The sequence below is a fragment of the Miscanthus floridulus genome, chromosome 16, assembly GCF_019320115.1.
Source record: "Miscanthus floridulus cultivar M001 chromosome 16, ASM1932011v1, whole genome shotgun sequence".
Taxonomy (NCBI): domain Eukaryota; kingdom Viridiplantae; phylum Streptophyta; class Magnoliopsida; order Poales; family Poaceae; genus Miscanthus; species Miscanthus floridulus.
Window position 1 is genome coordinate 12,769,359 of NC_089595.1, and position 22,193 is coordinate 12,791,551.

Consider the following 22,193-nt stretch of genomic DNA (forward strand, 5'->3'; position numbering starts at 1 on the left):
GTATCCTCGATGACCGAGCTGGTCGTCGAGGCGGCGGCGTTCCCTGCTGGTGCTGTCGTCCGAGGATGCCCACAACAACGACTTCTCCCCGTGCGGGCACGTGCTCATCTCGCAGTGTCCGCCGCACCACCCGCGGCGCCCTGCCTCGCGCGGCCGGTGGCCAGCCCCGACACCAGCCGGGCCGCCCTGCTCTGCCGCGATGGCGGCGCCGGCGCAGTTGCATATCTCCCGGCGGGACCTAGTCGGAGCCGGTCTTCTCCATCGCCGGCGGTTAGGGTTTGGGTGCCCGACGCCTAAATCACGACCGGCTCGAAGGGGTACGGGAAAGACTGAAAGAGGGAGTCACCGCCCGCTCAAGGGGTAAGGCTATTTTTGCATTTTCGTGTCGTTCCACCAACCTATTCGCTTGATCGTATTTGGATTATAAAACATGGCTTATCAGCCAACGAATAGTATTTTTCTCTCACACCAAACCAGCCAACAGTACTTTCAGTCATGGCTTATAAGCTAAACCAGCCCAAACGAACAGGGCGCATGTGCTGGCTCACGGTAGAGATGGACGGAAGGGCCAAGAAACCAAACAAAACTCGATCCTGGACAAAATAAACAAGTTCGACTAAAAAATGACCAAGAAACTAGAGGCACTTTTTTCAGGGCCAAAAATAATTTCCTCTTTCTTCAAACTTTTCTTGTTTCCTTCTTTTCTTCTTCTTTTCAATCCCATTTTTACTTTCCCTTGGAATTAAATTATATACATTTATTTTATTTACATTTTTATTTCCGCATTTGTTTTTTCTTAATACGCAGGATTGTTGCTTGTTAGTTGTTATACTGCATGTGTAAAAAAGTTTTGAGTACAACCACGCGACATGTAGGGCAAGCACATAGAAATTAAGTCGATTTACACTGCACGAAGACGACCTAGTCTGAATTGGAGGTGAGTGAGGATGAATAGACACATCCCTATCATAGGCAGAATTCGCGCGCGCCAATGCAAGGGCACACCGTGTGGCAAGTCTATATATGCTTCTTATTTTTGTTTTGATTACTTAATTAAGCTATAGACATGCTTTCTTTTTCGGTTTTCACTGCCGGTTTTTAGACAAAGTATAGATAGGTGAGCTCTTTTGTCAAGGAATTCATGGTTTTATTTTATCCATTTAAACAAGAGCATCTCCAAGAAATTTTTAATTCAGCTCTCTAACAAAGTTTCTTTGGGCAAATTAAAAAAAAAAGCCTGGGACTTCAACAGCTTCATCTGAACTCTCTAAACTTCCATGCTTGGTAGTCATTGGATTGATTTGGCAATTATTTCCATTTTTGTAAACAAATTATTTCCAATTTTTTTCTGAAGAAACGGGTGTGTGTACACCACAGTACCACCACACGCGAGGAAGCAGGCTTTGGAGGTAAAGCGTTTTCTTAAACGGGCCAGGCTGCGTGCCGAATGAAAACCGTGGGCCCAAATGCTACCTACCTCCCAGGCATTTCTTACTGGATCTCTTTGTCGTCTTCCTTTGCGATTACCTCATTGCATTGCAGGTTATACTGATCGAGGCAAGCAGAAGCAAGGTACTTGATTTTTTTTGTTGTTTTTGTTTTTTGGCGGATGAAGTTCTAATGCTGCAAGCAACGAACGTGTCTTGACTTTGGCTTTGCTTTGGTATTTGGTATCATCAATCAACGCAATCCACACGGGAACTAGATAGAGTTGAGTTTAAATTTTACGATGGGAACCATCACAGTAGGTTTTGTGTTTGTGTGTGATGAGAGACATAGGAGGGAATGGAGTAGAGTTTGAGGGAGGAAAGGATAGATGGAAAGAAGAAGAAGAAGAAGAAGCAAAAGAAAGAAGAAGAAACTAAAGTTCCTTGCCTCTCTGCGTAGTAAACCTATTCCAAGTTCCTTGCCTGTCTTGTCTCCAAGAGAAAGAAACAAGAAGAAGAAAGTTCCTTGCTTTTAGGCATGCAGCATCTATCTGCACTAGCTACTTCACAGAGAACTACGTACTCAAGCGTATATAAGGTAGAGGTACTTACGGTCCCCAAATTGCATCTCCATTTGTCGTCCTCATAGCTAGCTTCTCCTTAATTTCTTTGGCATTGAGAAATAAAGAGACAGACAGAGAGAGATGAGCAAGAGCAACAGAGCCAGATTTGGGCCTGCGGCCAAGTGGGAAGGGAACCGGGCGGAGGTGACGAAGAAGATGGACTGGAGCCCCGTGTCGAGCTCGGGCCACTACGACATCAGCTACGTTGTAAGCCCTGACGGTAAATCTTGGCACTGGAGCTGGAGACGACAGACGTACGTACGTGGAGACTGGAGAGCATTTTTATATGATCTCAATAATTATTGTAATTTTTTAATTCAGTCTCTACAAAATGCCATAGTTTCTATGAAGATACGTCGACGAAGCCTTCAGTTGTGCCTCGAGATCTACCGGCCAAGCCTTTAGATGTGGCCATCCGTGCGCTCCGCAGTGTCGTCGTCGTTGGCGCCGTCGCCGCTTGCAAGGTCGCCGCCGAGGACACAGTCGACTGCCTCGGTAAAGGTTCGTTCTTTTTTAAAAAAAAAAATCTTATCATTATCGACATATATAAAGCAAGTTTAGTTTTGTCAACTCGAATGTAGTCGTTACTGAAATGTTATGGTCGTTCAATTAACGCCCCCTAGGGTCAGGAGCCTCCGCCGCCCTTGCTCCTCGTCCTAGGGCCTCGCTGTTGCCACGCCTCCACCTAGGGCCCCTCTCCTTCTCTCTCTGCGTCTGCCATAGGTAAGAAGGAGAGGGGACCATCTCTCTTCTCCACAATTTTTAGTTTCAGTTTGTGTAGAGTTTAGTCATAAAAAAGTTTGTTTAGAGTTTAGTCTAAATAAATTTGTGGCGAAATCAGATGATTTTCAGTCGGGATCGTGTGTCCTGCGATGATTTCGGTGATTGCCACGACGAGATCGCCGTTGTAGGTGTCGATTTCATCGGCCGACGGCCAATTTGTAAGGGAAGGGGGTGGTTCTGGGAGCCCCCTACGAGGACAGCGACTTTGAGTCATTGATCTCATCGTCGATGGTCGCGGAGAGGAAATCAGGGTCGTGAGGTGATGAATCTGCAGCTTATGTCGTACCCGACGATGCGGCTGCCAATATTCTTTCAGCGATTTAGATGCGTTTTGGACTGGTTCCAAAGCGTTGGATCTTTCGGCCAATGTTTTTGGGTTGATCGTTGGATTCGGCATAAGCACTGCACTTTGGCTCCGGCGTTCGAGGGATGCCATTGGGAAAAAGAAGATGAAAGAATCTGGATAGAATGTTATGTACTTTTTATTTCAAATATTTTTCATGGGTAATTTGGGGATGTATTATGCCAAGATTTAATATAAGTCCCCCTTCCCTTCGCAAAAAAAAAGTTTAGTTTTGTCGTCCTAATGTTTCAGTCGATTTGGATCGCTAGAGCTAGTTGCTAGTTGGAGCTAAAATAAAAATTAACCCAAATTAGTAACAACTAGTAGAACACCTATGAGCTATTATGTTTGGAAGCGCTAGAGGTAATTTTTAGCTAGCTAACAATGAGCCCTTGTATCTAAACATTGTCCTTATGTTGTTTCCTCTCTTGATGCACCATTGTCATAGTGTGCTGTGCTCTGCTCAATGCTCATCATCAACATTTTGATCCGGTTCTTGTTTGATTAATTTCACAAACTCCCTTTTTTCTTTGCAGAGGGTGTTTCCAGGCATAAACTTGGGCGTTCGGTATGCATTGTTTTTAACTTTGGTTACATATTAATTATATTATTTATGTCTCGAGTTTCCATTTTTTGAAAAGTATATGCATAGTTTTAAAATCAAGAGGTAGCATCAGGCACAGAAACCCATCTTTACTAGCGCCCCAACTTTTTTTTTTACAGACGGTTAGCAATGAATTGGGCCCGTGCTATAAGAGCATGCATCTTCAGTAGATTGAACATTCTATTTTCCTAAAATGTTCATATAGGAGATTGGGGAAAAAAACGAAACTAGATGGGACAGAGATTTGTTGCGGCAGCAGATTGAGAAAGTCCTATCTCTTTAGGTATGGCCCAACGTGTCAATTGCTTCTCTTCTCTTTCCTCCCCGTCTCTTCTCATGACAGCACTTCTCTTTCTCGTGTCTTTTTTCGCGACGGCGCTCCCCATCTGACTCGATCTCCCGCTCCCCCGCTCGGCATGGCGCCCGCTCCCCTGCTGGCATGGCGGCATGGCGCTAGGGCTCGGTGTGGTCACTACCCGACAAGGCTGCTTCCTTTGACACTGCTGCCGATACACGATGAGAGGGAAAGGGGATGAGTTTTTCTCCCCTTACTTTGATGGATCGAGGAGTTGTTTTCTCAACTGAGAAAAATATTTAGGGAAAGAGATTGAAAAGTGGTCGCTTGTAGGTATGTGCCCTTATTAGCAACTCCTTTAGATTGGCAACAACAAAAAATAAAGCTAATACCTTTGTTTTGATAATGGAGAATTTTATTAAAATTTCTAAGAATAATACATCAAGTTAATACAAAGTCTTAAGAGATGCTTCTAGCCTCTACCTAACAAGACACGCAATTCCTAAAAAGCAAAAGAGACCATGCACGCTCTTCTGACTAGCAATCCATATACTAGACCGCTACTATGTGCCTAAGAAAAAAAGGTTTATACCAATAACACCAATTGTTGTGAAGCCTCCAACAACCAAATCGTGTAAGTCTGGCTTTTGAATTATGGTTTATAGATCCAATGGGTAAATGCAAAGATAACTTGCAAACTAAAGGAGAAGTTGTTTTTTCTTTCCATTGCAAAAACCAAATCATTCATGCTTAACCAAATGGACAAACATGTAGTTGCTATACCTGGCAACACTAGTGGTTTCACATCTTTGGTTAAAGCCATTAACCAACTACCGAACATATGTAAATATGCTATGAGATTTTATTAGTCCCTAAGGCCATTTTAGTTGTGTTCTAAATCGCTCGAGCAACTCGACATTCAAAAAACAAGTCCATGAATTGTATTATCTCTATGAAAAAACAACATACCATGTTCCCTTGCCTGTTTCCTTTATAAGTTACTCTCTTTTTTCAAAACAACTCCCCTATATATGTTGGTACCATTGAAAATCTTAATCTTTATAGGGGCCTTTAGTTTGCATAGACTTCTCACAATTGGGGATGTCAGACCATAACTTGGTAGTTTGATTTCATTGAGAATTGCCTTGGCCCTCTGGGTGTAGAATTGTGGATTCCAGTGAACACATCATGCACGTGACACCAAATGGTTCCATATGCTATTTTTTTTTTTTTGGCCAATGAGATCTCTGCATCATGAAAGGTTTGTAGGGGAGGAAGAGGAATCAAGGACATCTGAAATGGTGATAAATTTGGGTCTTGTTGTATTATTAAGTCTATGACACTAATACTTTAGACACTTCCCAGCCATTTGTCCTCCTACAAGAACCTCACCTATGATCTATCTTGAACTGCGAATGATCCAAAACAAAGTAACTCCTACTTCACCTTCATAAGAGACTGGACCAGAAATGTGAGTCACCTGGTTTCCAATAAACTTGCACTAAAGGTTTAGATACAATAGATATTTATTATGTAGTAAATGCTACCAGAGGTGCCATCCTTCTTGAGAAGCTTGAAGAGCCATTTGCTCAATAGAGGTTCTTCATTCTTAGCTCATCAATCCTTCGACTCCTTGGTCATTGGGTTGGCATAGAATGTTGCATTTTGCAAGACAATTTTTTCTTATATTCATTACCCTGCCAAAAGAATGTAGACAAAAAATAATCTAGTAATAACCCCTTTTGGTTGGCAGAGTATGTACCTGCATGCATGATTTTGGTAATTTGTTTGTCAAAAGCTATGTCATCTTTGGTGAAGTCATAACACCAACATAAAACTTGTATGTGAAAATTCAGTTGGTAGGGGATCTATCATTAGACTTTCTATTTACATCGCATGCCATAGTAAAACAGCATGCTTTAATTAATCTTTGCTTGAACATGTTTCTACGTATGCAGCTGAAGAAGATTTGCAAGGAGGGTGCATACTGGGGTAATAATTTTTTTCAAACTCAGTTAACCGTTTGCATATGCATGAAGCCTGCTTTGGCTATGCACTCTCGCTGGTCGATCAGATGTTTGTTTGTTTCACAAATGAAATCAAATATAACGCAGGGGCTGCTGCTGGAGCTTTTGAGACCCTTGAGTTTGGAGCGGAACTGATGCGTGGTTGCTCTGACTGGGTAATTACGCCAATACATACGAATATACCCTAGTGTTTTCATTGTATTGTTGTTGTTTCTGGTATTAATTAATTAATCCAATTCGATTGATTATCGTCGTGCAGAAGAATGCGATGATTGGAGGCGCCTTGGCTGGTGCAACTATCTCTGCCGCCACCAGCTACAACAGCCATGGATGCAATGTTTACACGCGGCAGGTGATCAAGGCTGCCATCACTGGCGGCGCCATCGGAACAGCCTTCGAGTTCATCAACCACCGCAGGCACGTCGATCGTTTCGATCAGCCCCATCCGTTGAGAACCGATGATGCAACTGACCAAACATTGGAATTGACAGATGAACCAAATCCGCGCTCGCATGTCGTAATAAACAATGAAATGTAATAACGTGATGTAATTAAATAATAAAGCTCAAAAAGTTTCATAGGGTGCTTCCGTGACAAAGTTTCTCATTTTCCATGTTGCCACATGCAACGGACATAATGCATATATGACCAGTGGCTCGACCTTATAGTTACTCCTTCTGTCCAATATACTATATTCAAGAGAATGCAAAAAGACACACGTGCCCTCGTTTCATTTCCTAATCAGACACTATTGCCAGCATGATTGATGACGATTGGTTGATAAATGACAAACAGTGATATAATACCACCTACTCAATTTATACTAGTATTTAATGCAAAACTATACTTTTGTCTCTAAAATCTCTTACATTTGGGTATAAGTTTTGAGTGCTTGCATGCACTATAGAACATGACAGAGGGAGTAATTAACAACCCCTTACATCATAGTAAAATGATATCATACATTTATACGTTCACAACCTTTAAGACAACCTAGTACTTGAAATCAAATGCTCACAATTAAAGGAATCAACCCTCCCAGTACATTATGCATTATTTTTTTCCATATATATAGTGCTTGCTCGGTTTGTACCATTGTTGCCAAGTACATAAAGAAAAGATATATCCACAACTTGCTCGGTTTGTACCATTGTGGCAGGTGGGAGACAATGTGGTAGACTGATGGGAGAGACATAGGGAGACGAGAGAGAGAGAGAGAGAGAGAGAGAGAGAGAGAGAGAGAGAGAGAGAGAGAGGAGGAGGGGCAGTAGAGGAAACGAGAGACAAAGGTGGCGACAACAGAGGATGGACAATAGAGGAGGAGATGAGGACGAGAGAGATAAGGGATGGGAAATTTGTTGGGACCAAGGTTCTTATATCACAAACATGTTTTATTAAAAAGTGTCTCTAATAATTGCCCTCATCCAGAGACGTGTCTTCTTGACATGTCTCTATGCGTGATAACTAGTCATAGATGTGTTTTTTGTACACGCGTCTCTAATAATACATTAGAGACATTCACAATTCCACGTCACTGAATGGGATGTCTCCTTTATGCAGTCCCAGTATTTGTATGGATGTTTGTGTGATGCATCTTGTGAACACATCAGAGTAATAAAGATTAATTATCTCATATCAACATGTTGGTAACATTGTTTCCTAGCTCGGCTCTTCAACTATATTTTACATGCCTATTTTTTTTAGATTGATTTGTTGTTCACAAATTTAGACTTGTTTTGGTCTGTCTAAATCTAACCATGCTAGGGCATCGAGCTATTAATTTGAAAAGTTTGATTGATTAATCTTGTATAGATTTTGATTAATCTTGTATAGATTTTTGTTAATCATGAAATTAACGTTTAAATAGATCTCTTTACTATCATCTAAAACAACAAGCTTAGGCCTAGCCCTAGGTTCAAGCGGAGCAACCACCCTAGGCCCAAAAGACCAAAGGGGCCCACTCACCGTTGTTGACACAAAGTTGGTCTCACACTTCAAAGAGCTTGAGCGCTCGGATCACGAAACAATACTTCACTGGTGCTGCCTGCGAAACTCAGCTTATATGAGTTTGGAACCCGGCCTAACCGACCTGAACCTAGCCTAGTCAACTTTGCAACCCGACCTAACCGGGTTTCCTAGATTTCACCTAGGAAGGGGTAACTTTCACGTTTATGTGGTGAAGAACAGCTAGGTTTATGTGCAAACTCGCAAAAGATAACTATCATGAGAGTGTTCGGCTGCTTGTTTTTTTAGCAGCAACGGCTGCACATGTCACTGTAATCATTGATTTTGGTTATTTTGGATGTCATTGCTTCATCATGCAATTTCCTTTTCCTTGGTCAATGTAATCATGTATGGGTACGTGCTCATCAAAGTTATGGTGAATAAAACATTTCCCTTCCGCTCACAACTAATATATATCACCGGACTTTGACCCTAAATATTTGCCTATATACATAGTCCCTCTTTCTTTTTTAAGGTATAATAAACATGAGGGTTTCCCCTACTAATTATATATATGTAAATAAATGAGAAGAAGAGCTAAAATACATTATAAAGCGTTTAAAAAACAAAAGGTGATCAAAAGGATATATTACACAAAGTGTAGTGTGCATTCTTCTATGTGGGGTGGGGTGGGGGGGGGGGGGGGGGGGGGGCTGTTTGCTTTGCACCATGTAAAACCAAGACAAAGGTGCTCTTGAATTTTTCTTTGCAACATGATAAAATATTATTTTTTAATTATAAATTTATACTATTCTTCCTGAATTGTTAAAAAATTATTTTCGGGCTAAGCAGCTGATCAATCGAAAACTCAAACATACCAGTTTAGGAAGAATGTTAACTTTAGTAATTTTAAAACAGCAAAAGTTGTGATACCAGATACAGGTGAAATGGGTCGTACTTAAATTTTAACATCTACTTGGAAGATCATAATATTTTTTTATGGCCCCTAGATATTCGTTGTGGATTAAATAAAAAAACAAAAAGCCTACGTGCAGAGCAAAGCGACCTTCCGCGACTCAATTTGATCGATGTACTTATGATCTGACCCGAGCACTCCTCATAAAGTTGCAGCACATATTTGGGATGATCTGCATTCCCTTGGTTTACCTTGAGAAGAAGCTGTGAATCATCCGCAAATAGCAAATGAGTAATGCTTGGTGCGCTATCACATATAGAAACCCCCTGTAATAATCTACCTTGATCACTCAATGGGTGGTAAAAATATATCTCTTTACAATTTTTTTTACAGAGAGAGTAGCGTGTGGATGTTCAGACGCGGCATCCGTTCGGACGTCCACGCCCGTTGCTCGTCTATTTTCAATAATGATACCTTCAGGGCGTCTATGGATGCAGCTTCGTACTCTGATTCGCCTCGTGCTCCATGCATGTTGTCTGCCCATGCAGCTTCGTGCTCCGCTTCGCCTCGTCCTCCGCGCCTACTCCATGGATTTAGCTTCGTGCTCCGCGCCTGCTGCCATGCCCATGGATACAGCTTTGTGCTCTGCGCCTGCTACCGTGCCCACTTCACTTCCCACGCGCACGCGGGGACCGCTGCGCCCGAGGGGACCACCTTCAGCAGCACCCCCTTGCCGCGCCTGCTCATGAAACACTTGCAACATAAAGCATTTGCTACAACATACATCTAAAACAGATGAACCATTTACAACATATGCAACATCCAAATAAAACACTTGCCATATACGTTTACAACATATGTGTATGGGCACTGCAACATCTAGATAAAACACTTGCAACCTATATTTGAAACGGCTAAAACATTTGAAACACAGACTTGCAACATACATGTATAGCCAGTGCAACATATGCAATATCCAAATAAAACACTTGCAACATACGTTTGAAATAGCTAAAACATTTAGAATATACATTTGCAACGTACGTGTATAGTCATTGCAACACATGCAACAACAGATCTACTTTTGCAACATCTAGATGACACATATGCAACATACATCTAAAACGCATAAAACATACAGCTTCAACATGTGTTCATCTACTTGCTGTCCCCCAATAGACACTCGTTGACACGGAGCTTGATGCTGGCACGGAGCTCGATGCCACGATATGGAGGTTGAACCTCGGTTGTGCACAGCGTGAGGCGCAGGCGACGCGAGGCGAGAGCAGCCCACGCGCGCGAGGTGCGGGTGGGGTGCGATGCACGAGGTGTGGGTGGGGCGCGCAAGGCACGAGGCGCATGGCGCGCAAGGCGAAAGGATGAGGGGTAGGCGGGTCCATCCCATCCGGCCAGACGGACGCTCGATAGATAGCATTACCGATTTTTTTACTTACAGAATCTCTAGAAATTTTAATTTGTAAATGCCTTTCCATTTTGATTTTTTTAAAAAAAAGTGTCCTCCAATCCAACACTTTGATAAAAGAGCTCCTTAAAAATAAAAAATTGTCAAATATGCTCTCCAATTCATAAGCTTTCGCGGTCGAAATGAACTCTGTAAGTCTGTATTTCGCGGTCCAATTCATAAGCTTTTTCTCAGGAGATCAAATCAAAGTAAATTGAACGTATGTGTAATTAAGAAAAGAAAGGATTTCATGTGAGAAAGCAGTAAGAGATTATAAAACCATTAAAAAATATTTAGTTAGTTAGACATAGTTTGGGGTTCCCAATGCAAAATCGTTTAGAAAGTTATTATTGGAGACTATTGAAGAAGAACTAAATTTAAGGTTGCTATTTTCTTATGTTAACTTGCTAGATCTATTAGTTTAGCAAGTAAATTATACCAAAATCCTAGAGATGCTCTTAGACCTTTTTTGCAAAAATTAAATATAGCAAATATAGAAAACTTACTTTTTCAAAAAAAAACAAATATAGAAAAATATATAAATGAAAAATCGGCACAAGTATTTTCCGGACTCTCCCCTTTCCAGAACGGGCCGGCCCAAAGTGCCCCATGGGCCGCCGCATTCTGTTCTAGTAGGCTCTGTGCGACTGTCTTGTTTGCTTTACCCTTGTCTCCCTTCCAATCCTCCTCCTCCTCCAAGAAAGAAACACGCAGCTGAATCATGGACGCCGCCGCCGCCGCCACGGCCGCCGGCGACGACGAGCACGACCAGGCGCGCTTGGACACCATCGCCGACGGCCTACAGACCCGAGACGCGTACGCCCTCCTCCTCCCTTGCTCGATCTCTACTTCTCTTTCCTTCGAGGAGGTGGCAGAGGGCGGCTGCTCCATCTGCTCCCCTTCCTTTCTCGTGAGTTGTGGCTGACGAGTGACGACTCCTCCCTCCCTCCCCCCCACCCTCGTTGCAGGATGCATCTGTACAGCTGGCTCTCGCACCGCTGCTTCTCCGACTGCGTCGTCTCCTTCTACCGCCGGGCGCTTGGCAAGCGCGAGGAGGAGTGCGTCCGCTCCTGCGTCCGCAAGTACCTCCTCCTCTCCACCGCCACCGCCGCGCGCTTCCCCCACCTCGCCGACTCCTCCTCGTCGTCGGCAGCATTCGACGATTGATCGGTTGATCCACCCATGCTCTTCTCGACAGTTACTTCTTTGCTTCACTTCTTCTGTAAGTGTAGCTTAGTTTTACTTTACCTTGTGATGATCCATGGAAAGGAAACACGACGCCGTAAGACTAACGAGCGTAGCAGTTGTTAGGAAGGAAATGCAAGGCCAGGAGTGATCTATACTCTCACACACTGCAAATTTGGAATTTTGATGAATGAATGCATGAATTTTTCATGTCCTGATTTTTCCTCTCTGAATGAGTATTACTATTACCTTGATATGGATATGCGAAAAGGTTCTTACTGTATCTCATTTCTCATGTGATGGTTTATGTTCAGCTTTGGTTATCATCTTGTACAACATCACTGCAATCCAGCTCAGTTTGCTCAATGTGTTTGATCAGAGTAATGTAGCAACCACAACTGGGCCTCATAGCACCACTACCACCGCATAGATCATGCTACAGAAAAAGTAATGACAATGACCCCCATTATATAGTATAATCCTTAGTTGCAGACTTTTATTGGGAACAATGGTTTGGGACTCAATGCCTGTAAGATAAGTAGGAGTGTTAACGGACATTTTCAGTGTCATTCTGATTCCTACAGTAGTCATATTACCAAATGCTGTGCCTTGTGAAGTCCATGCCCAACCAGGCTGGTACTGTCAGGTTGTGCACAGAAAATCACAAATAACAGCCTTATGATACTCCTGATCTAAAAGAGGCCATCATTAGTTCACAGTAGTATCTGCTAAGAGATTAGATCTTACTAGTTAATGGGCTAACACTCTGAATGTAAGCACAAAGAATATTCTTAATGCTCATTCTTTTGGAGTACGTGTATACAATGTGGGTGAAAATAAGCCTTTTAATGAGAGCAGTGTTCTCAGAAGCAAGGTTGTAATAGTTGAGCCAGCAGACTACATCAGACAATTTTGCCAGCTGTTTTAGCGGTGCTTGCTCAAGAGATTCATTGTTCAAAATGCAGCAGTAATTTAACTCATTTGATGCCTCACCAAGAGGTGCAGCTGCAATTTCCACATCCTTTGCTACATTCCACCCCTGGACCCTCAGGCCAGCGAGCAGGGACCAAATGTTGGGGTTCTTCATATGCTTTACTGATGATGAGTAAATGTGCAACAAAAGCCTTCTCTTGTTTCTTTTGGATGCAGAACATCCATGTATTGTGTTTTCCTTTGCTAGATGAAATTTGTTATTTCATCTGAACTTAGCATGCTGCCTTGATATACACGTGAATTTCCCATCCGAAATGATTGCTGAAATGTGTTGGTGAACAAACATCAATGCGACCAAGTTTTGGTTTTTTCACTCACAAGGCCTGGCTTAAGATCCATCGGTTATTTCCTGACTCCTGGTATCTCTAATTATCTATTCCTGAATGTCCTTTCTCCCCTGAAAGGTGTTGATGAGACAAGGATTTGTCTTATTCAAAAAAATGTTATTGATCAGAGTAATGTGGCCAACGCCACAACTGAATGAAGTTGAGACTTGGGAGAGGCAGATGTAAAGGTTAGATTTTGAAGTGCACTTCAGAGTTTTCAAATCACATGACACGAACAAGATTCTTAAGTGCTTTGGTCTCTGAAGATTATTTGTAGCAGTGCGCATAAAAGCTACAATTCCATCTCCTTTTTCAGTTATTTAAAACTTTCAAACTGTTCATGTTTAAAAACTATGTTCCTCGTTGCATCATCAATTATATAAGAGTTCTTTTCATTGTATACATGTCAAGGGTTTTTCTTTCTTTCTTTTTGTATGTGTTAACTCTGGACCCTGGTTAATGCAATTGACTGGTTTGCTTCTGAGGCTCTTCGTGTATTCATGCAAGAAGCCAAAGGAACGATCTATAACAGCAAAAACCCGTCTTCCAACATTATCGTTCCTTACGCCCTGACTTGTTTCAGTGTTCTTTTTTCCAATTCTAAGTGTTCTTTTTTCCAATTCTACGCCAGTTATAGGTCACAAATAATTTGCTGATCATGAGTTACCCATTGAACTGTCCATTGTACAAAAAATAGTGTCATTCGACCGTGAAGGTTGTGTGTGGCCCCTCAGTAACCTTCAACTTTCACAAGCAAAGGGACAAGCTAGCGGTAGTTACTATTGCACAAAAATAACCAAGCATACATCTGGCAGTCAGTGTGCCATTAACAACTCGACTCACAGATTGGAACCAATGATTCATGCAGCGGGGTTTGTTACTACTTCAAAGAAACATCCAGTTCAAGTAGGCTACAAGAGGTAAAACCAAGTCCTAGCATCCTGCCTTTAAGTTAAATCCTCCACCATCAACATACACATAGCGAATTCTGGTTCAGGAAATGTCGTGTCTTACACTCCCATGTTTTGAGCATCTGGCATACATACTACTCAATAGCAGCGTACTAGCAAATAGACTCTCCACGTGTACAAGATACTCAGTTCGGGTTCCTGAGAACAATGATGACCGAATCCCCACGGAGGAACATCTTGCTTATGAACCTGTCTTTGTTCACCGGAAGAGCCTTCTTCTTGCCTTTACCGGTCTTTGGCACCTGTAACACAGGTAAAATGTGTTCACAAATGATTAATGAACACAGCAGTTCAAGCAAGGGAAACTTTACAAAAGGTAAGCGACTGTTCAACATACCTCAGTCCACATCTCCCTAACATTCTCGAGAACCATGTTGCAATGCCGATCAAAGGCTCTCACGCGACCAAGCAGCTTCTTGTTGTTCCGGCAGTTGATAAGAACCTAAGACATAAGAGACAATGCATTATCAGAACAAGGAGCAGTTGAAAAGCACTATCTGCAGTCAGCAGTATGCAACCTGACACCGGACACATAATATGTGATACATGAGAGAAACAAAGATATATCAGTTAAGTAACAATGACATAGCGATCACACTACAGGAAACGATGGCTTAGGTTTATACATGGACATTTTTAGATAAAATGGGTGGAAAAAATATGGACCAAGGAAAGATGATTGTCTGGCAGTTGACAGCAACTAAGCAAGCAATTCAGTTAGTACAAAAATAGTAAATCTTACTTTTGCAATTTATGAAAGAAATAAGGATGCATGACAAATTTTTTATTTTGGCTGAATGGAGCTAACATCAAACAAATCAGCTTATATAAATCACTAGTGCCACTCAGAAAACAGTTCCTGGCAAATTAATTCAACTTTGATGATGGAAATGACTAAAAAATTATAAATGAACCGTAGCAATAATGCAGAAAAATAGATAGTATAGATACAGAAACCTATGACAGATAGGTACTAGCAATTATAGTCAAAACTGCCAAATTATGGTGCGATACAATACTGGCTACCAAGACCACCGCATTAGTTCCATGCATGGAAGGTAAGAAACATGTGCACATCACAGTTAAGGGAACAAGAATACAACACCGACTACACACTAGTGCATCACTTCCACGGACTAAAATAGTGTTAGAATCACAGCTGAGGGACATGTTTAGTAAACAATTGGGAACCACAGCTAATAAACATGTCTTAGCTAAGAAGATTACTAGCCATATGATTTGGTGAAGCAGGAGCTTCAGGCTGCTGCACAGAACTATACTTGTCTCAGCCAATAAATGAAGGTTCAAATACAACACAAACGATCATAAGTTGGATGGAGGATACACAAAAACTATAAAGGGCAGACCCAGTGCCGGAGGCTCCCACATGAGTGGGGTCTGGAGAAGGGAAAAACCGAGGCAAGCCTTCCCCCCGCAAATCTGCGGAGAGGCTGCTTCGAACCCACGACCTGGTGACTCAGTGAGACAGCTCTCACCACTGCACCAGGCCTGCCCTTCTGATACACAAAAACTATGGTCAAATATAACCTAACAATGGATCTAAGTTCCAGGACTACCAAGAGCAGGAGGCAGCCAATTAAGGTTAACCATATTGACACAGCTGGACAGCAGGCACATTGCATAACTATAATCCACGTCATGGTACCAGATTATACAACAAAAACACCAGCACATACATATTTTCATACTTGAGAAGTAAAGTCAATGTAGACAGACTGCGAAGAAGACACTGAATTTTCCAGAGGAAATCTACCAACCTGGGTATTATTCTTGACGCTCATCATGAGCACTGAGAGAGGACCGGTGCTGAACTCCTCTTCCTCCTTCTTTACCTGTTTCGACAAAGGAAAAGGAAAACCACAAGTACCAAATCACAATTAATTCACGGCACCAGAAAGAAGAGAGCAACATCCGGGGGAGGGGGATGCAGTAATTTTTTTCAGCTTACATTGGTTTCTTCCGCCATGGGATCCAAGTGGAGCCGTCAATCTGCACATGGAATAAACACGAAGTCACTAACTACTCGCTCGAACGAAACACAGTTCTCAGATCCATATATAGGGTAACAAAAAAAAAACTCTACGAGTATGCTGGTTCCTATCGTTGGCGGGCTAAAAGTTCTAAGTGGCCCGCATGGATCTAAACTCCGAAACCCGGAAATTACCTGGGCGGGCAGAGGCGAGTCGGAGCGGCGAGATGGCGGCGGCGCGTCGGGAAGGAAGAACCCTAGGCTGGGCGGACAAGAGGAAGACGAACTGGCAGCGATTTTATCACAATGGCGCCGGGTTGGGCCGGCCCAGGAACATATTGTTTCGGCCTTGTGCAGTTTCAAGCCATAATTGGCGGATGGGCTGTGATGGATTGGGCCCGTCTTAGAAACATATTCCTTATTTCGCCTTGTGCAGCTTCTTTAAAAAAATGTGCAGCTTCATGGTATTTGTTTCGCCTCTTAAAACAATGTTTGTATCGCCAAAAATCAATCATATATGTCGGGGGTAAAAAACATAAAGACAAAAGAAAATTAACTTGAGTACACAGAAGATAAGATCAACCTGGAGCGAAAATGAACTGCTGACAATCTAAAGATGAGTTGCATTAATTTACAACCACCATACAGTGAGTTTATTAAACTGGACAAACCACGAATTCAACAGAACTGACACAGCAACGAGGATTTACCACACCATATATAAGACGAAAAACATTTTGAGGTACCGAGATACATGGTTCCAACTTCTCACACAAACACAAAGGAACATTCTGTATCTACACTACATAGATAGACGCAGCGATGCCATTCAGGACAGGCATCTAAAGCAAAACCAATATCACGCCTGATCCGATGTATACTTACTTTCAGTAGTTGGTAGCCCCAAGATAGGGCTGCTGCTGACCATAACCACCTGACAAAGCGCCGCCGCTCCGATACTGCTGCTGCTGGGGGGCAGGGGCCAGCAGTGGGCAAGAGCTAGCAAAGTGCCCGATCTGATTGCATTTGAAACACGGTCTGGGGCCAGCGTTACGAGGCTGCGAAGAGCCGTAGGAGCTTGCCGTTTTCACACCAGGCTGCTGCCTGTACATGCCTGCAGGGCAGTTCTGCGCGTTGTGCCCACTTGACCCGCAAGACATGCAGGTCTGCACATTCCCTGTCACCGACACTGGAGTGGGCGCCCCGATATACGTTTTTGCTTGCTGCGCGAACTGGTTCACGGACTCCCCATACATTGGACCGCTCATATTGGTGGTGTAGGCACTGTTGGAGGTTGGCACGCTTCGTCCAGCGCCAGTGTTGCTGAGACCAGCATTATAGGCCATGGCGCCTTGCGCCACAGAAGGTGAGCCAGTATCATCCTGCAATAGGCCATTGATTACCCCCAGAAGGTAAGAACTCTCTTTTGCTGGATCCAGCTTCTCCGCTCTCGTAATGCTGCACTTGACACGCTGCTCATCGTTAAAGGTCTCTTCCTTGACTTTCAGCTTGAAGAGAAACTGGTGCCAGCGAACCCCCTGTAAGATCTCAGCAAATCGTTCTGGGTCTTCTTCTCTTATGTTGTAGAGCTCGTAGGCACTGTGGCCAACGATCTCGATACCAGCCTCTTGGAATGCAGTAGCATAGGTGACCCCAGTGTGGTCCTGGATCTGGCACTGCAGCAAGTATCTATACTCGCATTTTGGTAAGCTCTGGTCACATTTGTCACATTGCCATGTCCCATCACCATTATTTATTACCTTTTTGTTGCACACCCTACCATTCACCTCCATGGTGCAAGCAGGATAACAAAAATTATCAGTGATCAGATGTGAAATTGCACCTTTAACAGTGATAAAGTCTGGCTTCTCTGATCGCCCCAGATCTTCATCCTTGATCTGGGCCACTGCTTTCCTGACATCAGTCCTGCCCATACTTACCCCTGACAAAGAAACACAAGCAGCTGTCTTCCCTTCAGTTGCATACCATCGCCGCAGACTCTCAGCCTCAGGAAAGTCTGGGTCTATTTTTAACTGAGTTGAGCCGATTGTGTTCACAGATCTACCACTGAATTCAGTAACCCGGGCACCTTTCAAAGCTAGAACAGGATTCAAACCAGAATCGCACTGCAACTGCAGCTGCTGGCCTTCAGCATCACAGAACTTCCCCCATAAGGTAATTTCTACGCTTTGACCAGACATGTCTTTCAGTTGAAGAGTTCTTTTCTGGGCTTCCGAGCCACCAACCTTTCGGATTATTGTGGCAGAAGGGCCAACTGATGTAACAATTCCAATCAAGTCCACAATAGCACCTGCCTCAAGATTCTCAATTTCGCTTATCTGCCGGAAATTATACTGCTGCCTAGGGATGTTGCTATCATCATCAACACAAACTTCGATAGATGATTTGAAATCCAGAGTTATTTCATACTCGTGGTTCAAAGAGTTAAACAGCTTCCGTGCAGGTTTCACCGACCCTTTAGATATCAGGTACACCTTATCAACCTCAATGAGGTCAAAAAACTGATCAGCCTGCGCATTGAAGCATGTTGCACGGATTTCTCCACCCTGTCCATCAAGGAGATCAAAGGAGAAGACTTTTCCAGCACCTTTGTTGTTGTTGTAGTGCCTGAGATCAGTCTTTGCAGTCACCCTAGCCTTGATTGTCCATGTGTTTTGGTAGGGGTTCAAATGAGCCACTGGGACAAGACGACTTGCATCATTCTTAGACACAGGGGTTCTATTCATATGCCCTGGAGGCGGTTGCTGATAAAAGGACTGTGCAGGTTGGCCGTATGTATTCCCAGGAGCACCACTGCCACCAGCCATGGAAGGAACTGCAAACCTTCGGTTCTGGTGAGAGTTCAGTGAAGGCTGCTGCAAGTTTGACTGCACCATGCCCACATTCATTGTATTATTATGTGCTGAAGTTGTACCATATGAGACACCAGATGCCACATTGGAAACAGATTCTACTGCACGACCAATTGGAGGGCCCACCGTACCTTGATAACCACCATAGGATCCACCGTATGGTACATTATTAGCATCTTGCACTGGCCTTGGAGCAGCAGAAGATCCGTATGGTACATTGTTAGCATCTTGCACTGGCCTTGGAGCAGCAGAAGATCCGTATGGTACATTATTAGCATCTTGCAATGGCCTTGGGGCAGCAGAAGATCCCAGCATACCAGGGCCGCTGGAATATGTTCCGGTATTAGCTTGAGCAGCATTTGCCGCAAAGTTGGTGCCCTGCTCATTAGGTTGGATTCTCACATCATAGGCTTTGGGGTCTCCAATTATGGCGCACTCGCTTTGCAGAACATCAAGTTTGATAATAATAATGATCCTGAACAAAAGATAAAGGCATGGTCAACTCAACTGATAAGAGGCAAGCCACAAAAAGGTGTAAACAAACTAACATTCAAATATGATATTCTTCTCTTTATGAGATGCCCAGTCAGCTCTAACAGAAATAGGTATTTCCAAGAATTGACTCAAGTTATAGAACCAAAGAAGTTGGGGAAACAACGATTCTTGAAACATTCATGAAGCAACATTAACCCACTTCAGATCTTAAAATCCAGCATACATAATCAGTAGATTCAGATTCTATTGATGTATGGTAATTCATTAGAAATCTATAATTGTGCATACTTTAGTAACTCCCACAAGAGTATACAAGGTTCAGACTCTGTCGTATCTTAAAAGAGCTACTTAAGAATTATTTGAATGGTCACAACAGAATGTGTTGTGAGTTGAGACAGTTTCACTGATTTGACATGGATGCCAGAATAAGAGCTTTCAGATAGCACAAAACTACAGCGCCCTTTCACTGCACTAAGGATCATTATCAACAGTATAGAAAGTTTATACAGAACCAAAGAAACTCTGCATGTTAACCATTGCCTGTTTGATGGTTTTCTTTCAGTGGAAATTGGAAAATTGCTAATGACAAAGGGAAAATAACATCAATGTGCATTGTAGGGATCAAAGGGTTAAAAAAACACATGCAGAGAAGCACAACAACCTTAATAGAAACAAGAATAGAACTGGCTGGACTCCATTGCAGTGAAGTTAACCTAGTCCGAGGCTAATCTAAAGATAGTGGGAAAAAAACAATCAACAAGACTTCCGTGAGTCTGGACTGGAATGACCATAAACCTTAGTACCACATCGCCCAAATACCATTTTCTACCACCACCGAATCCCAATCTGTGTTTCCAAAGCGGGAGCCGCAAATCTTGTACGGAAATGTCGCCCCTAACGATATGGCACGAGCCTAATACCCTGCATGTTTTACATCACTGAACCGTGCGGGAAGCAAACCAAGATTCAGCCTTTCTACTACTACTAGGAACGCAACAAAATAATACAAATCTGCGAGATTCGAATCTGGGATGGAGCGGGGAACCGAGCGCGGGGCAGGACTATTAACTAATGAATCCTCACCTGTGGTTCTGGATGGTGCTGCAGGTGAACTCGTGGAGGTGGATGATGGAGCCCTTCTGGATGGAGCCGTTGTGGATGAGCACGTTCTCGGCGGTGGCGAGCATGGACTGCATCGTGTGGACGCCGTCGGAGAGCAGCATCCGGAAGCGCTCGTGGTTGGTAGGGCTCTTGACGTTGGAGACTATGCGCACGTCCACCACCTGCAGCACCGGCTGCAGCGTCCCGTTGCCGCCGTCGGCGTGCTCCGAGATCGCCGCCACCGCGCCGGGCGTCGGCTGGGCCGCCATCGCGCTGGCGAGCCTGGGTGAATCTTGCGGCGGAAGGGAGGCGAGAGGAGCTGGGGGAATGGAGAGGAGAGGGGGCGATTCGATTTGGAGGGGGGAGGGGCGAGGGTTAGCGGGAATTTGAGGGGGCGGGCGGCGGTTCCGCCGAGCGGGAAACTGAACGGGTGGAGGGAGAGAGAAAAATTTTGGACGCGAAAAGACGGAAATGCCCTCCTTTTTTTGTGGGCTGGAGCCTATCTTTTTTTTTTTGCGACTTGATGGGCTGGAGCCTATCGTACAGCCCAAGAAGCTACTCGTGCCGAAGAATGTAGTCTTGGGATTTAAATCTTATCTTAAAAAAATTGTAAGGTCTTGTTTAGTCCCTCTCTAAAGTTTAGTCCTTATCATATTGTATATTTAGACATATGCATGGAGTATTAAATATAAACTAAAAAAATAACTAATTGCACAGATTGCGAGTACTTTGCCAGACGATTTTTTTAACCTAATTAGTCCATTATTACTATCTGAACACTCCCACGTGACACCCCTATATAATACCCGATGTGACACCCCTAAACTTTAGCCCATGAATTTAAACACCACCTAAATGTAGACTTGAAATCCTTTCTCAATAGGACCCACCTATTAAATATACCACTACATGTCTAAAAACTATCATATTCTATTTATCCATGAGAAGAACATTACGGAATTTAACCATTGTTTTTAATTTCAAGAATGATAAAGTAGGGATAAATGCATAATTTTACATCTACACTAATCTCACCTCAAAAAGTGAGATCTACGTTGTTACTGGAATGGAGGGAACAGATAAAAATGTACCCACACACGATTAAAAAAAGAGAGAATTATTTATTTGGCACTGAAACAAACCAGTGTTTCGTATTTGGCACTCGAAAATTTGAACTTTCTTATCTGGCATCAAGTTGAAATTTCCTTTCGTAAATGGCACTGCCGTCCATTTAGGGCAGTAACGGTGTCAAGTGACCGGCAAAAAGACATAAATACCCTTGTTTACAGCAGAAACCCACGGTGCCAAATAGGGAAGTTCAAGTATTTTCGTATGGTGCCAAATAGGAAAGTTCAAGTATTTTCGTATGGACGATATTGGCCTCAACTACTTCCCTCATCCTAGTCACTGAGTGTAGGTCCCACGCGTGCTCATTGTCAACAGCAGCCTCTTCAACCCGACGCCGTCGCTGGCGTCCATGGTGGTGCACTGCAACAAGATGCGGGAGGACGTCAAGTCGTTCAACCTTGGCGGCATGGGGTGCAGCGCGGGGCTCATCGCCGTGGACCTCGCCAGGGACATGCTGCAGGCGAACCCCGGGGTGCTACGCCGTGCGCCGGTGAAGGCTGTGTGGGCGAAATCACCGGTCATCAAAGAGATGGGCCCGCCTCCGCGCTGAAGCACCGCCCAGATCGATGCCCACTCCGTTGTGCGCCTGTGCGTCGCCCTCTTGAGCTGCTAGGTGGATGGTGGGTGGCGTAAGTACCGGAATGAGGGAAGGGAAACCTGCTGGTGGTGCCGCCGTTGCTTTCGGATTAGGAGAACTCGACGAGCAA

The 22,193-nt window shown here is 43.6% G+C and overlaps 4 protein-coding genes across 4 annotated transcripts; 2 read left to right on the forward strand and 2 right to left on the reverse strand.

Annotated features, from left to right (window-relative positions):
• The first annotated feature begins 2,131 nt into the window (after positions 1–2,131).
• Positions 2,132–6,640, forward strand: LOC136510294 (outer envelope pore protein 16-1, chloroplastic-like). Its single transcript, XM_066504796.1, has 6 exons — positions 2,132–2,304; positions 2,391–2,551; positions 3,713–3,744; positions 6,034–6,067; positions 6,190–6,257; positions 6,362–6,640. The coding sequence occupies exons 1-6, from the start codon at positions 2,132–2,134 to the stop codon at positions 6,638–6,640; spliced, it is 747 nt and encodes a 248-aa protein (XP_066360893.1).
• A 4,466-nt stretch (positions 6,641–11,106) lies between these two features.
• LOC136510040 (mitochondrial import inner membrane translocase subunit TIM9-like) lies at positions 11,107–11,804 on the forward strand. The gene is made up of 2 exons (XM_066504617.1): positions 11,107–11,240; positions 11,393–11,804. Exons 1-2 carry the CDS (start codon positions 11,146–11,148, stop codon positions 11,589–11,591), a joined length of 294 nt encoding a protein of 97 aa, XP_066360714.1. The 5' UTR covers positions 11,107–11,145; the 3' UTR covers positions 11,592–11,804.
• A 1,970-nt stretch (positions 11,805–13,774) lies between these two features.
• Positions 13,775–16,189, reverse strand: LOC136513340 (uncharacterized). The gene is made up of 5 exons (XM_066507335.1): positions 16,085–16,189; positions 15,869–15,909; positions 15,678–15,752; positions 14,237–14,341; positions 13,775–14,141 (listed from the first exon to the last, which is right to left on the reverse strand). The coding sequence occupies exons 2-5, from the start codon at positions 15,884–15,886 to the stop codon at positions 14,025–14,027; spliced, it is 315 nt and encodes a 104-aa protein (XP_066363432.1). The 5' UTR covers positions 15,887–15,909; positions 16,085–16,189; the 3' UTR covers positions 13,775–14,024.
• Positions 16,190–16,540: 351 nt separating this feature from the next.
• LOC136512027 (replication protein A 70 kDa DNA-binding subunit C-like) lies at positions 16,541–20,697 on the reverse strand. Its single transcript, XM_066506036.1, has 2 exons — positions 20,341–20,697; positions 16,541–19,237 (listed from the first exon to the last, which is right to left on the reverse strand). Exons 1-2 carry the CDS (start codon positions 20,625–20,627, stop codon positions 16,777–16,779), a joined length of 2,748 nt encoding a protein of 915 aa, XP_066362133.1. The 5' UTR covers positions 20,628–20,697; the 3' UTR covers positions 16,541–16,776.
• Between the last annotated feature and the right edge of the window lie 1,496 nt (positions 20,698–22,193).